The sequence below is a fragment of the Carettochelys insculpta genome, chromosome 8 (assembly GCF_033958435.1).
Source record: "Carettochelys insculpta isolate YL-2023 chromosome 8, ASM3395843v1, whole genome shotgun sequence".
In the NCBI taxonomy this organism is placed as follows: Eukaryota; Metazoa; Chordata; order Testudines; family Carettochelyidae; genus Carettochelys; species Carettochelys insculpta.
Genome location: NC_134144.1, coordinates 8,687,309 through 8,703,710, shown reverse-complemented (window position 1 = coordinate 8,703,710; position 16,402 = coordinate 8,687,309). Strand labels below are relative to the sequence as shown.

General features: G+C 43.4%; 1 protein-coding gene across 3 annotated transcripts in view; it reads left to right on the top strand.

Annotated features, from left to right (window-relative positions):
- UNC80 (unc-80 homolog, NALCN channel complex subunit) overlaps positions 1–16,402 on the top strand; it is a 181,778-nt gene that overhangs the window by 113,675 nt on the left and 51,701 nt on the right. For all 3 annotated transcript variants that reach the window (XM_075000740.1, XM_075000738.1, XM_075000739.1), the window contains 10 exons: positions 299–430; positions 862–1,048; positions 2,031–2,162; positions 2,481–2,624; positions 7,363–7,463; positions 10,834–10,920; positions 12,892–13,075; positions 13,789–13,883; positions 15,446–15,535; positions 16,138–16,239. In XM_075000740.1, the coding sequence (XP_074856841.1) occupies positions 299–430; positions 862–1,048; positions 2,031–2,162; positions 2,481–2,624; positions 7,363–7,463; positions 10,834–10,920; positions 12,892–13,075; positions 13,789–13,883; positions 15,446–15,535; positions 16,138–16,239 (1,254 nt within the window). The remainder of the gene's footprint in view (positions 1–298; positions 431–861; positions 1,049–2,030; positions 2,163–2,480; positions 2,625–7,362; positions 7,464–10,833; positions 10,921–12,891; positions 13,076–13,788; positions 13,884–15,445; positions 15,536–16,137; positions 16,240–16,402) is intronic.

Here is a 16,402-nt window from a genome sequence, read left to right as displayed (position 1 = left end):
AAGGGAACAGATGTTCTCTTGAACAAATACTGTAAGGATTTATATATTGACCATTTTGGTATGCCACAGATAATTATTATGTAGCGTTTAAGGAGTAAAAGTGATTAATTTGGAAGATTTTCTCCCTCAATTATCCGTTTCTCATGGTGAATGAAGGAGTCTTATTGCAACTGGTGATGTAATGAGGAATGCAAGTGTAGACTCACCCAGGAGAGCAGTAATCAATTAGCATTTAAATCCACCACTTAAAATTTCACTTTCCCTCTACCCAATTTTCTTGCCTCATGTTTTCTTTCAGATTCCTCCTCCAAGTATAAACTTCACCCTGCCCTCTCCAGTACTGGGAATGCCCTCTGTGCCAATGTTTGACCCCCCATGGGTTCCACAGTGCAGTGGGAGTGTGCAGGACCCAATTAATGAGGACCAGTCTGTAAGTAAGGTGTCCCCTACAGGGGATATTATTATTACTTAATGATAAGTTGTACTGGTGGGGTTGAGGAGAGGGTGGGAAGGGGAGCTAACAAAAGACAAAGTATCTGAACTCTGAATTTTCTTGTGTCAGTTTACAAGAGTTCTTTTAGTACATTATTGTAGTGTGTGTGCATCACATATACAGTGTTAATATGTTTTCTTATTTGTCAGCAAGAGGCTTAAGTTGAGAAATTCAAACAACAGCTTCCTTGTGAATCTTTTTTCAGTTAACACCTATTTTTAGTGTATGCCTGTGTGTGTAAATGGATGGATTGTATCTTTAGTGGCTAAATGTTACAAGTGACTCATAATAGTGGCCTAAAACACATGCTGTGTGAAAACCAAACTAATTGCTTCAAGTTGCTTTCTTTCTCCTCTCTTTTCTGGCAGAAGTCATTTTCAGCCCGTGCAGTGTCACGTTCCCATCAGCGAGCAGAGCACATCCTGAAGAACCTGCAGCAGGAGGAAGAAAAGAAGCGCCTAGGCCGGGAAGCCAGTCTGATCACAGCCATTCCCATCACCCAGGAGGCCTGCTATGAGCCCACCTGCACCCCAAGCTCAGAGCAAGAAGAGGAAGGTGCGCTTCAGATCCAGGAGCTGCTGCCAAGGACTAATAAACACATGCCTCCAACATGGAATAGCTCTTAGGGTTGCACTGTGGAAAGAAAGTGATGGCTATTGGTAGGAAAGACACTCCCCCTCTTTAACATCCTCACCATTTTGAATCATGCAATGGAGTTGGCTCAGAATCACGCAGAGGAGCTGGCTCAGAATCACTTCTGGAACTTGACAGCATCATACAGGCATAAGGCATCCATGTGAAAAATTAAAGATTCAAAAGTGAATGAGGATAAAAATCATAATGGATAATTAGTGTAATAAGGGCCCAGACCCCTATAATGCTGAGTGCTGCCTGCAAGAAACAGAGTGTCCTCAGCTCCCACTGAACAATAGGTGGTGGGGACTGTATGGCTTACCAGCATTCAGCAACTTGCCCAATCAGCTCCTTACAGTATGAGAATAAAGGAAACTGAAAAATTAGATTTTTGGTTGAGGATTTTCATTGGGTTAAGTTATAACAATAAAGAAAATTAGTTAAATAATTACTTTTATCACATTGCAGCTACATAAATATGCTGATGTCCTACAATGTCCATTGGTATATATGCAATGGAAAATCTGCAAAGAGAATGGTGGGATTGTAAGTGCACCCAGACTGCGCCTACAGCACAACAAAGTACTTAATAGTGTGGTTTATTAGAATGTAAAATAATCATGTAATGGAAACTGTGGCACTGCATCACCTGAATCAGTTGAAAGTTAAATAAGCACAGCACCGGGTAATATTTGTTAGGGAACAGACCTGCTCTATCTCCCAGGGGATGGGGGAAATGACTGAGATCATCTGTTCAGTTTCTAAACTGTGCATTTCACGAGACGCCTGACTTGAATTTTTCTCTGTTCCAATTTGGTAGCATGACACATCTCTCTAGGAGGTACCCAGAATTATGTCAGCTGAATTAGAAACCAAAATTCACATCTCCTGTTTTCTTTGTCAGTAGAAGAAGTTACCAACTTGGTATCGCGCCGTCTCTCTGTGAGTCCCTCCTGCACCTCCAGTACTTCTCACAGGAATTATTCCTTCCGTCGTGGCTCTGTCTGGTCAGTGCATTCAGCAGTCAGTGCAGAAGGTAGGTGTTGACGGGCATTTGTTTACAATTCTCCTATGAAGCGTGCTCATTTATTCCAATTGACTCATAGTCTTCCAGGCTACACTTGCCTTTTGTGAGGCCTGCTTCCAAGCTTAGGAAGTTCTGAACTAGTCAGGCCCATGAATTATGACATTGCTGTTCATTCTTATGTGGTTTCTCTACGGTTCTAATGTTTCATTGTGAGTTACCACAGAATTGTGTCACAAGAAGAATGACAGGTGGAAAACTGCAATTGAAAGGGATTGAACTAACAGCACATTGGCTAACAGAAGCCTTTTATTCTTCTCTGTACTCTAGATGAGGAACACACTACAGAGCACACTCCAAACCATCATGTGCCACAGCCTCCCCAGGCAGTGTTCCCAGCGTGCATTTGTGCAGCTGTTCTCCCCATTGTTCACTTGATGGAAGATGGAGAAGTCCGGGAGGATGGAGTAGCAGGTGCTGACCTCGATTAAACGTTCATAGACTCCCAAGGAGAGGTTACAAAAATCTCAAGCAGTTTGAAGAATGCCTCAGATTAGTAAGAGCAGATATGCTAGTAGTATCAGAATCCAGTTATTAATTGTACATGTTTAAAGAAAAACTAGGAAATTGAACAAAAATCTTAAAAGAACAGTACTGAGGTTGCAAAGGCAAGCCCTCAGAATTTAGAAAATGCCTTAACGTGACCCTTTTGTGTTGGTTCTATGTAATTACCTGAGCACATCATATTGTTTCGACAGGACCTCTGCCTCATTCAGTATGCAGAATGGATGCTGCACACTTAATGAGCAGCTGTTCAGTATTCCTGTTGTTCTCTGTGTGGGTACAGGCCTTTTTTGCTGCACACTATTTCAACTCTGCTCTGAAGACAGAATTGTTAATTTACTCCTGGGCTTTTCTGTGGCACTCACCACTACAGTATGCAAGTGCTTGAAAAACAATTAATTTATCTTCATATCTCAGTGTTCCATACTTTGGAGGACTGAGATGTGAAGGTTTCCAGCCATAACACTGTATGCCAGATCCACTCTCTCACCCACTTTTGCCTCCTTAATGCAGATACTGGTCTATATCCTAGTCCTGTAACCTTCCCTGGCTCTTCCCTTTAGTCCTCCAGCCCACCTGATTCTTCACCCCTGTGCACCTGACTCAGGCCACTTCTCCTTTGAGTGTTTCTTCATGTGCATTCCAAATTCGGTGTTCATGTGCACGGTAGCTGGGAGATTTTTTTTTTTATCTCTAGCAGCTAGCAGGAGGGTTGGCTTGGGCGCCCCCTAGAGTTGCACCTCCCTGATGCCCAATGTAATGCCCAACCGAACCATTCCCCAACCTCCACCCCATTTCAGTTCCTTCTTAGATGGAACTCCTCTGTGCTCTTGCTCACAAGTGCAGCAGCTTTCTTCTTGTTCCAGATATCTTGTAGCTAGTTAAATGCTCTATAGGCTATAGTCGTAGCTTTTCATAGTTAAGTTTCAGTTGGGAGGTTTTATTTTTTTTTTCTTCCCTCATGCCTCAGGATCATGGCATGCCCAGGTCTCCAGCCTTCAACATCTGCCACTCCTGTGGCAAGTGTATTCCCAGAAACAACACACATACTCCATGCTTTAGGAGACGGTCACCAGCAGGACCATTGTGTGATTTGCAAAAACCTTCAGGTGTTGCACATCTCGCACACTCAAAGACAGAGATCAACACCTAAAGGTACTGCTCATCGAGTCTGCACTGCAGCCTGAGCCACACCACATGCCAAAAGACTCGGCGCTGATTGCTCCTTCCTCTGTGCATAGCACTGTGGTGCCATCAGCTCCACCTCAGGCAGCACCTAAAGACTCATGGCACATGACAGGCTCATCTTGCAGCATGCACTGATGGGCCTACTTCACACTGGCACGGTTTCAGTCCATGGTCACTTTCATTCAGATTCTCAGAAGTTCCCCCACAATCATGGCCAGGAGTTGCCTCAAACGTGCCGAAAAGATACAGCCTAGCAGGCCTACCTCTGCCGTTGCTCTCAGTACACTGTACCAGAGTTCATGCCTCATCAGTGGCTTTCCTAGTTCACATTCCCACTCAAGAAATCTGCAGAGCTGCAACATGGTCCTCTATCCATACATTTGCCGCCTGGCTATGCAATCACCGAATAGTTCAGGGATGATGCAGCCTACAATCATTCCAAGTCTCTGCCTCTGCCTCCTGAATCTTGGCTTGGGAATCACCTGATTTGGAACGCCCATGAACAAACACTTGAAAAAAGAAAAAATGGTCACTCACCTTCTCGTAACTATTTTTCTTTGAGAAGTGGTGTTCATGTCCATCCCAATATCCGCCATCCTACCCCTGTCGGAGCAGCCAACAAAAAGGAATTGAAAGTGGTGGGGCAGTGGAGCACCATATTGGGTGCCATGGAGGTGCAGCTCCAGGGGGCATCCAGGATAACCTTATGGCTAGCTGTTAGGAGAAAGGTCATCTGGCCAAAGTGCACCTAACTCCGCCTTGAAGCCTCTGGGGGTTCCATGCCAGTCCGAAGCCTGGATAAAGATGGAGGGTTGGTCAGATGAGTGACGATAAACTGACTGTGAAACAACAATATGAATGAAATCTGATCAGTATGAGTAAATGGTAGAAGATGCTGGCTTGGACATCACCTGGATAAACAAGGTCCGTTACACCAATTGAATGATCGGGGTTAGGTCAATAAGTTGGCTACCGAAAGAAAATTACAACTAACACTCATGCTATCAATTGGAACATGGAACATCCAAACACTGTGGGCAACTGGAAAATTAGAGCTGCTTCGGAAGGAGATGAAGAGATACTGATGCGATGTATTTGGACTTTAAGAAATGCATTGGCTGGCATCTGGAGAGATGTGCAGTTGCAAAGTCAGTTGGTCAGGGAACGAAATGAAGCACGAGGCAGAAGTTGGCTTCCTTATTAGCAAAAGAGCTAGAGGAGCATTATTAGGTTACAAACCAGTGAGTTCAAGAATGATGGTAGGGAGATTCAAAGCAAAACCATTGAACATCTCAGTCATTCAGGTGTATGCACCCATATCGGACAGTATGGAGGAAGAGATTGAGCTATTCTGTAAAGTCTTGACAAGACGCTGGAAGAGATGCTGAAGAGAGATGTGTTATTCATCAGAGATTGGAATGTGAAGGTAGGAACAGATAACAAAGGTTGTGAAAGAATCTTGGGAAGATTTGTGTACAGAGAAAGAAATCAACGAGGTGAAAAACCACTAGAGTGTGCAACGGAGCATGAGATGGTGATCTGCAACACAAGATTCCAGCTAAAGGACTGTAGGAAAAAGACACGGGGATCGAATGATGGGAAATCTAAGAACATGAAAGATATATTGTAATTTTAATAAGAAGAAGATGGGTAACATCAGTACAGCAGTGTGGAACATCATGTGGAGTGGACAGCATACTGATATGGTTGTTGAAAGATATCAATGACAATGTGGAGGCAGCGGTGAGAACTTGTGGGGAGTTGAGGAGTTGCTTTAGAACGAGTAGAGGTATGAGACGAGATCTGATATCACCAAATATCTTCATCATGCATTTAGAGAGAGCAATGAACAAGATCAAGGGAAGAGATAGAAGGGATATCTGTGCGTGGGAAAAGAATTAACAACTTGGGGTTAGCAGATGATATAGTTATCATTGAGGAAGATAAGGAGTGAAAATGGTGCAGGTTCTAAACAAGGAAGGGAAGCAGTACAGGCTGATTACGAACATCAATAAAACAAAAACACTGTGTTTGGAGTTAGGGAAATAGGAAGGAAGATCAGTGTAGATGGGATTGAACTAGAGAATGTAGAGAAGTTCACATCTGAGGAGCAACATAACATATGATCTAGACTGTAAGAAGGATATAGCAACTAGAAGAGCAAAAGCAGGAGCGAGTTTGAAGGTGGTGGATAACATCTGGAAAAGCAAAGTTATTAGCTTAGGAGTGAAGTTGAGCATCTTGAAAATGTGTGTATTCAGCAGCATGTTGTACGGATGTAAGACATGGTTGATAATGAAAGATTCGTAGAGAAGAATATTGGTATTTGAGAAGAGTTATTATAGAAAGATCCTGAGAATAGGATGAATACAGAAGGTCACCAGCAAGGAATTATATAGGAAGATACAGCCAAAAGAGAACCCGCTGCAGAAGGTTATACAGTGGAAGTTACAGCTATTGGGGCATATTTGCAGAATGAATGATGAATGAAAAAGTAAGACCCTGGTATTCAGCATAATGGATGGTTCGAATAGGAGAGGCAGACCCCACAGAGAGTGGGTAGATCATATAGTAGATTGGTGCGGAGCTAGTCCACAGAAACTAAGCCACTCCGCACTGGGCAGGGAAAGATGGAAGGAAATAGTGAAAAAGGCATCAGTCGCCAATGGGTGCTGACCCCATGGTTGTTGATGATGAAAGTGCACCTGCAAGCATGAACACCTGATTTGAAATGGACGTGAACAACATATCTCAAAGAACAGTTATGAGAAGATGAATAATCATTTTTTCCCCTCTTTTTTTTATCTGATTGCCTGGATGCCAATGAGGGAATCACTGGGACCACAGGAGATTCATTCTCCCTACTCTTAGTTCCTATTCTCAGGGCCACTGGCTACCAGAAGAAGCAATTGGAGGGAAAAATCCTGGTCAGACGTGCAGCCCTGGGATCGAGCATGCTCTATATAGAAAGAAGCTTTGGAATATCCAGCTGCTAAATTTTACTGAGCAAGTGCAAACTGATCTTTTCAGAGGGTTGTAATTTGGTCAGATTAGGGGAAGAATTAAGGTGGCAGAAGACACAATCTCTGACAGCAGGGTGAGGCACCTACCAAGTCCCTGTTCTAAAGCACGGGTGTGTCGCAGCTTCATAGTGAAATAGTTCATCCTCAGAAGAGACAATTATTTTTGTTTAAATGTACCCAACATATTCAGCCTGAGCTAGACACAGTCTGGAAAATGTCAACCCAAACAGATGAAGCTTGGCAAAGTTCAAGGCCTTAGATTTACAGCAAATACTGTTGTCTGAGAAAGGACAGGAAGTGCAGTTTTCTGAGTGAGCACCAAACATGCTATGCTTGGTTGGATGGTAAGATAGGCAGGCATAAAATATTTTAATACCGCTCTAAGACATCACATGAAGATGAAGTTTTGACTGGTTCTTTTTCTTCCGCCTATATAGTGAGTGCTGTGGCCCAGCAAGTTTTATGGAACTGCTTAATTGAAGATCCCTCTACCGTTCTACGACATTTCCTGGAGAAACTCACAATAAGCAATCGGCAGGTAGGCTCTACTTTTCTCAGGATAGAAATTAAAGAAAAGCTAAGCCGTCACTTCATGCACAAAAATATAGGTGCAAGTAAAATCACATAAAGGCTAAACATACTTTACTATATGGTGGCTTAGAATAGAGCTAAATCCTTGGCTAGCATAAATCAGTGTTGGTCCACTTAAGACAATGTCGCTATTCTGATATACACCACCAGAATATCTGGCTCTAAGGCTATCGCTACACTGCGCCCTAAACTCGAAATAGGATATGCAATTTCATATCCTATTTGAAACTGCATATTCAGTTTCAAGTTTATTTTGAAATATGCTATTTCAGCATTTGGTGCTGTTTTACACAGTGCCAAATGTCAGAATACTGAACTATTTCAAAGCATCCATTAATCCTCCTGCAACAAGGTGTACAGGGATGCTGAAATAGTGTGCCTCTTACTTCAAAAAATATTTGATATAATGGGAGAGTTTCATAGACACATAATAACTATTTTGAGATATCTTGGTATCCAGAAATAGCTCTGCAGTGTAGACATAGTCTGATTGTCCAAGGTGTCTCAGTGAATCCTGTTGAATCCTCAGCTGGCGCAAATTAGTCTTGCTTCATAAAAGTCATGTGTTGGACCTTCCTTGAAATACAGGTTTGATATTCAGCTCCTTGCTGGCAAGTGATCCCAGGATATTAGAGTCAAGGTGGGTAAGGTAATATCTTATACTGGACCAGCTTCTGTTGGTGAGACCAGCTTTTAAGCTTACACAGAGCTCTTCTTCAGGTTTGGGAAAGCTCCTGAGAGTGTAACAGCTAAGCATAAGATGGAAGAGAGAGGCTGTGTCCACACTTGGCCAAAACTTCAAAATGGCCATTTCGAAGATTACTAATGAGGCACTGAATTGAATATTCAGTGCCTCATTAGCATCAGGACACTTCCGGCCGCGGCGCAGCTACACGGGGGTCCTTTTCTAAAGGACCTCGCACCTTTCGAAATCCCTTTATTCCCCTCAGCTGAGAGGAATAAGGGGATTTTGAAAGGTGCGGGATCCTTTCGAAAAGGACCCCCATGTAGCCACGTTGAGCCGTGAGCATTCGAAAGTGGCCCTTTCGAAGTGCTGTGGCCAGAAGTGTCCTAATGCTAATGAGGCACTGAATATTCAATTCAGCGCTTCATTAGTAATCTTTGAAATGGCCATTTGCATGGCCATTTTGAAGTTTTGGCCAACTTTGGCCACAGCCATAGTTTAACATAAGTACTTTAGTATTTATGACTGTTATGCTGTTCAGTGCTGTGTCTAGTTTAGATTGTAAACTCTGTGGCCATTTCTACACAGGCCACTTTCTTCAAAAGTGGCATGGTAATACATGGCCCGAAATATGCTAATGAGGCAGAGTTGCAAATTTCCCGTGCCTCATTAGCATACTGTCACGTGATTTGGAGTCCTGAAGACCGTTCTTCTGGACTCCAAAATGCCATTTAGAAGCATGGCCCCCGGGGGGTCTTCCAGAAGAAAGTCCTTCTTCCGGAGGCCCCTTCTTCCCAAAAATTTTCAGGAAGAAGGGGCTTCCAGAAGAAGGACTTCCTTCTGGAAGCTCCCCCAGGGCCACGCTTCTACACGGCGTTTTGGAGCCCGGAAGAACGGTCTTCCAGATTCCAAATCACATGACCGTATGCTAATGAGGCATGGGGAATTTGCATCTGTGCCTCATTAGCATATTTTGGGCCAAGTATTACCATGCCACTTTCAAAGAAAGTGGTGTGTGTAGAAATGGCCTATGAGGTGGGGGTCTAAAACTTTTATTTGTATGAAGACTACCATAACAATTAATAAATAATAATAGGGAGAGTGCCATGCTCACCAGTGACACCATATAAATAAGAACATAAAAAGGGCATATGGGATCAGGCCAATGGTCCATCTAGCCTATCAGCTTGTCTTTCATCAGTGGCTAGTGTTAAATGCTTCAGAAGGAATGAAAAGACAAGGGCAATTTATCAAGTGATCCATCCCCTGTCATGCACTCTCAGCATCTGGCAGTCAGAAGTTTGGGAATACCCAGAGCATGGGGGGTTGCATCCCTGCTCTCATTGGCTAATAGCCTTTGATGAGCTTATCCTCCATGAACTTATCTAATTGTTTTTTTTAACCTAGTTATACGTTATCCTTCACAGCCTCCCAAGGCAGTGAGTTCACAGGTTGACTCAAAATTTCTGTTTAACTAACCCCTCCATTTGCATATAGTTTCCCTTTCTGAAATTAAGTGCCAAAGTATTGGGCTGCTGTAGTGTTTTTCATACCATGGAGATGTCACATTTTAGAAATTTTATTATATTCTGGTCACTATTTCCAAGCAGTCCAGCTATTTTCACTTCTTGGATCACATCCTGTGCTCCACTTGGGACTAAGTCAAGAATTGTTTCACCTCTTGTGTGTTCCAGAACAGCTGCTCCAAAAAGCAGTCATATAAGATGTCAAGAAACTTTACTGTTGCATCCTGTCCTGAGGTAACATGTACCCAGTCAATAAGGGATAGTTGAAATCCCCTATTTGTATTGAATGATATAGTAGATTGGTGTGGAGCTAGACTACAAAAAACAAGCCATTCCGCACTGGGCAGGGAAGGATGGAAGAATAGTGAGAGAGGCATCAGACACCAATGGGCACTGAGCCCTTGGTTGTTGATGACGACGACGACGATGATGATGATGATGATGATTTTTATTGCGTTTTGTTATTTTTATAGCTTCTCTAACCTCCCTTAGTATTTCATAGTTACTATTGTGACCCATGTCAGATAGTCAGTAATGTGTCACTGCTGCTATATTAGTGCTTAAGCACGGAATTACTGACTATAAGGTAGCTCTAGCATAAGGGTCATGCTGGATTTGGAGATGAGGGGAGATTGTGATGTGCTCTGTTTATCCGCAACTGATGGATGATCCCTGTGCTAGCCCACACATGCTAGAGCTGTCCACGGGAGAAAATAACAGAGGATCTGGCCCAAATGTGGACTGTAAGCAAGCCAATACTGCAATCACAATCAAGAGAATTAATTTTCATGTGCTCTCTGCAGTACCATTGTGATAGCACTTTTGCACTGTAAGTAAGAACTAGAACTGGTACAAGGAAGGAAGGATTTGGAGACTGCATGGCAGATCTCCATGGTGATATATCTAGGTAAGTAGGCAAACAACAATATGAAACAGTGAGAACCAATAGATAAATCATTCAATATTCCCTTGGAGCTGCACTTAGAGTAATAAGTACTTTCCTAAGCATGTGGTTCCATTTCATGCAGAGAAGAGAACAAGAGAGGAGGGAAGGAAATTGTCAACCATTTTTGATGGAAATTTAAAAACTCTTGCTCTTATTCCAGGATGAGCTGATGTACATGCTAAGGAAGCTCCTACTGAACATCGGAGACTTCCCTGCCCAGACCTCTCACATCCTGTTTAACTACTTGGTGAGTGGCACACCCTGCACCACCTTACAGCCCATAAGTCTAATCTTTGACTGCCCATTTCCTAAAGTACATGTGTTACAATCTAGAAGGAGAAAGTGCCTTGTGATATTGCCCACACAATTATACACAGCCTCCAGCTGTCAACATAGCTCACCCAGCTCAGGCAGGCTTCCATTTTATTTTTTTAATTTCATTTTAAATAAACTGTTCTGTCATCCTAAACTTTTCCTTCACAGCTGCACACAGCCTTTCACAGAAGAATCATTAGACCTCTGCTGAGGGATTGGATGAGGGAGACTATGCAACATGTGTGTACCTTCTAAGCCATACTCCATGAGACTCTACTGTGCCAGGGATCACATGTGTCAAATCCAAGGTTGCAGGTCCCTAGAAAATACTCAGATTTCAACCACTGCTCAGACTCACTAGACTCACTGGAAAAGGGGGCAGTGATGGTCTAGCTCTCCAAAGGTTCTCTCTACAAAGCTCCTGATTTGGGGAGAGGCATGGCCCCAAATATTGCCTTGGATATGCTACTTAGGACAGGAAGAGGCTCAGGAGGTTGTCTGAGCAATGAGGTTGGGTTGGGCAATGATTTTGATGGGGGGATACTACAAGAATTTGGAAAGTGGTCAAGGGCTGCATTCATTCCTGAAATTAATGGAGGAGGTGTGGGGTCTGGGATGGATGTTGGTGCGGAAGGGAGCTGGGGTGAAGGACTGAAATGCAGAAGGGGGTGTGAGATCTGAGAAGGAGTTTGGGTGAAAGAGGATGTTGTGATCTGGCAGGGGGCGAGAGGGGGAAAGAAAAGGGAACAGGATCTGGGAGGCAATTGGGGTGCAATGCCGGAAACATGCTGTGGCTAGCTGCACTCTCAGGCCTCCCTGCCTGCCAGCAGCCTCAACCCAATGTTCTATGTAGCTCTATGCACTGGAGGGTTTTGCTTGCTGCCCTGCCACTCCAGCAAAATCTCTCAACTCCTATTGGCTGGAAACCATCCATTGGGAGCTGAGAAATTGTGCGGCACTTTATCTGCACCTCAGCACAAGTCTCTCAGTTCCCATTGGCTAGTTTTGGACACTGTCCCCGCCCCCAGCAAAATCTCTCTTTTGCTATTGACCAAAAGTCGACCAATGGGAGCTCAGAAATTTGTGTTGCACTGCCCTTGCCCTGAGTAAAATTTCTCTGCTCCTATTGGCCAGAGATTTTGCTGGGGTCAGGAGTAGCGCTTTGAGATCAGCTGAAGAGAGCTGAGAGATTTTGCGGGTGGTGGGGGCAGCACCTGAAGCTCTCCTGCCTCTATAGCTGTGGGGCAGGCCAGGGACCAGATTACAAGGCTTGCTGGGCCATATCTTGCCTGCCTCTGAACTAGGTGAATCTTTAGATGGGGCCTTTTGTATACTGTGTACTTTCCTGCCCTATTCATGGGTTCTGTCTCCTAACATGCTTCTGTCCTTTTTATTCTAGATCCTCCTTCATTCTCAATTCCTACTTTCCTGTTTTGCTCCCGGCTCCTACTCCTCTGCCCTGCTCCCTGCCCCGGACTCTGATTTTGACCCTTGGGCTTGACTCCTGATTTTGTCTCCAGCTCTCTCTTTCACTTCCTCTTTCTGGCAACTGATTCCAAACACTAGGCATGTCTCACCATGCCCTGGTCCTCAAACACTTCTGCACAGATCCTCTTGTTGCTCTCTGCTGTTGAAACGGTGTAAAACACCGTGGAGGCTTCTTCCCTTTCTGCACATCTGCCCTGTGCCCATCCCAGCTATCAGTCACTTTGCATACATCATTGGCAGCCATATTCACCCAAAAGGGGGTAGAAAGCTGATATTGAGCATAGTCATATAAAGTGATATGCACGTTCAAGCATTAGGTTTGGCAGGTTCAATCTTCTGCAAATGATAAATAATGAAAAATGTGAGGTATATACAAAAACAGTTTGAGTACCACTATTTTGTCTGTGTCCTGCAGGTGGGATTGATCATGTACTTTGTGCGTACTCCATGTGAATGGGGCATGGATGCCATTTCAGCTACACTGACCTTCCTGTGGGAAGTGGTGGGTTATGTAGAGGGCCTTTTTTTCAAGGATCTCAAACAGACTATGAAGAAGGAACAGTGTGAAGTAAAACTGCTGGTGACTGCCTCAATGCCGGGTAGGAACAAGTAGGATCTCTAAGAAATCCTTTGCTTATCTTCTGTCTTCTATATTATTGGTCCTACACCCTAATATGTAGATTCATCTAAAGGATGTCAGTTGAAGCTCCTGCTTATTATCACCATACATTTGTAAGCCAGTTCTCCTAGACTTCAGGCTCTGTTAAATTATTTTAAATCTGGTAATTATTCTGAAAGTTCATAGTCCATTTAGAACGCCAATAAGGAAAGTAAGTGAACTCCATCAGGTAAACAAAATTGACATCAGAACACTCTGTTCCACATGGTGCCATGTGCCAGTTAATCCCTGATGGATTGCCAAGTCTGATCATTTGAAGAGTTTGCCATTCAGGGCTAGCTGAACTTGAAACCCGCTAATGTAAATTATGACAATGCGTACAGTAAATAATTGAAAAGGTACAGCAGTAACCTATATCTTGGGTCAGACCAGAGATTGCTCTGTGAAAAAGAGTTGCCACTTTATATGTATTTCTTTGTTAGAGTCACTGTTACTGTTAAACAATTGTGAACCTTAGAAAGACTAACTCTCAATATGTGGGAGTATGTGTTGCATAATGGATTCCAAATATTAGGGCTTGTGTTGGCTTCTCACAGTGTGGATTTCATCCATTGGCCTTACTCCATGAATAGTCCCATTGAAGTGGAATATGAATTGTAGAAGAGAGAGGAAGACAGGTCTTCTTTTCTGTAGGCACAAAGACTTTGGTAGTGCATGGACAGAACGAGTGTGACATCCCCACGCAGTTGCCAGTGCATGAGGACACCCAATTTGAAGCTCTTCTGAAGGTGGGAATGAGGTTTTTAATAGACGTTTTTATTGATACATTTAGCTGTCTGTGCCTGTCACATCTAAGTTTTAGAAATACAGTCTTACGAACATCCTGATTTAATTGTGGTGGACAGGAATGCTGCTCTGATACCTTTCTTCCATCACAAACAGGGTGATGCTGATGTTTAATGTGGGGTCCTCATCCTTGCTAACAAGTGCTATGGGAGATCCCATTGCCAGCCAAGCCCAGTAGGTGTAACTTGGGGCCTACAGACCATTGTTAATCAGATACAATTTTCCATATAATTTCTTAACAATTTCCTGAAATGCTCATTCATTTTGTTCTGGTGTTTGATCAGCATTATTGTCCACACCAGGGGTCAGCAACCCCCAGCACAGATGCTAAGAGTGGCACATGAACTGATTTTCATTGGCGCATTAGGTGGGAGCTCAGCCCTACCCTCTTTTCCTTCATGCAGCTGGGAGCTTGATCAAAGCCATGCTGCCTGTGATTAACAAAAGACCAGCTAATGCTACCAATCACCACCTAAATGGTAAAGCTCTGCATCTTCATTGATTTATTAATGAAGCTGTTGTAAGTAGGCCACTTAACTTTTAAAAGTATCACCGTCACTATGACTGTGCATAGAGGTGAAAAGGTCAAATTTTGCACCCTGCTAAGGAATGGTTGCTGACCCCTGGTGTACACAAGAAAGAACCCAACAGCTTTGTCTTCAGATGTCGCTGATGTGGGGTCCTGACACGTATCTTGCTCTGTCAAATGTTGATAACCATTCGGATGTACGCATGTTCTCCTCCTGAGTGCTGCCCCAGCTCTGCACAGATAGTGAGCACAGCAGATCCTGAGATAACCCCCAATGACCACAAATCAGACAAGAAATGAAGGTATGCGGCCAGGTTAACTGTAAATGAAGCGTAGTAGCAGCACCTGACAGACTCAGGGGACTCCTGAAAGGGTACAGTAGTCTGGAAAGGCTGAGAGGCATTGACTCAGGCCGTGTTATTTTACCTGAGGCACGTTCATACACAGCTTAAGAATACTTAAGTAGCCATATTATGCCAACAGAAGAGAGCTCTTCCATCAACATATTAAAATCATCTCAACGAGCAACAGTACCTAGATTGATAGAAGAGTGTATTCTGCCAACATAGAGCTATGAACACAAGTGCCTATGCCAGCAAAAGTGTTTATTTACACTCCTGAGTGATATATGCTTTGCAGGTGCTAGAGCAGATACAGCTTCAGGCCCTGTCTACACTTGCTACAATATGTGGAGTACAGAGACTAGTGGCGGACATGGATCTGGTAGCAGTGGAGGCAGTAACAAACACAAGCAACATCAGTCCCCAAGGCTGTCAGTCCAGCAGATTTTAGGAACACTGAAATGGGCATGTCTGTCTGTCTTTTTTAATGAAAAAAGAAAAGTATTAGATGCAAGAGAAATGTACCAACCTCAGCAAGGCATTTTGGAAATTGTCCCTGAATAACTGGTTATAAAACTTTCTTGTACACCCTAGTTCACAAGTAACAAGGTGGTCTTTGTTTCTTCCTCCTAAGGAGTGCTTGGAGTTTTTTAACATACCTGAAACCCAGTCTGCTCATTATTTTTTAATGGATAAACGATGGAACCTTATTCATTACAACAAGGTGAGGCAAAAGCCTGGTTCAAATAATTTTGTTCTTTCTTCATCTGTCCCTGAATACTGGGAGTGGCCAGAATATAGCAAGGGGGCTATATGGTGGCCATTGTATCATTGCTGATAAAGGGCTGTGACTTGTGGACATTACAGGTCTTAGCATCCGGAAAGAGAGATGGAAGGGAAGCCTGAGTCTTAGATTTTGTAATATCTGTCAGGGCAGGTCAAATTCTTGTTTTATTCAGTATAGCAGAAGCTCTATCTAGATATTTCAGAAACTCATTATAAGCCTTAGTTTGGCATGGATTCTAAGAATGGGCGAGGGCTAAGAGGACTGTCTGGGTGTGTGCATGTGTGTATGATAGTGCCATTTTTTTATTCAATCCAACCATAAAAATGGCCATACTGAATCAAATCGTCCATCTAGCCTACTATCCTGTCTTCTGACAGCAAGTTGTACCACATGCTTCAAAAGGAATGAATAGAACAGGGTGATTTACTGAGTGATCCATCCCCTGCTGTGTAGTCCCAGCTTCTGGCCATAGTTACAACTGTACTTTAAAAAAAAAAAAAACAAAAAAAAACTTGGTGTCTTATTCTTCTCCATTGCAGACTTATGTCCGGGATATTTATCCTTTCCGGAGGTCAGTGTCTCCGCAGCTCAATCTGGTACACATGCATCCAGAAAAGGGTCAAGAGCTCATTCAGAAACAGGTATTTCCCACCCACCAGGGCATCTTTCAGCCAAAAGCACATCCTTGGAAGTAGCTCTTCCTTGTTCTATTACATGCTGCCCTCATGCTGTGAGGAGCACACTTTTCCAAAGGAGCAGCTTGTAATGTGAAAGCCTCCTGAGTGTCATTTCACCAGGCATGCT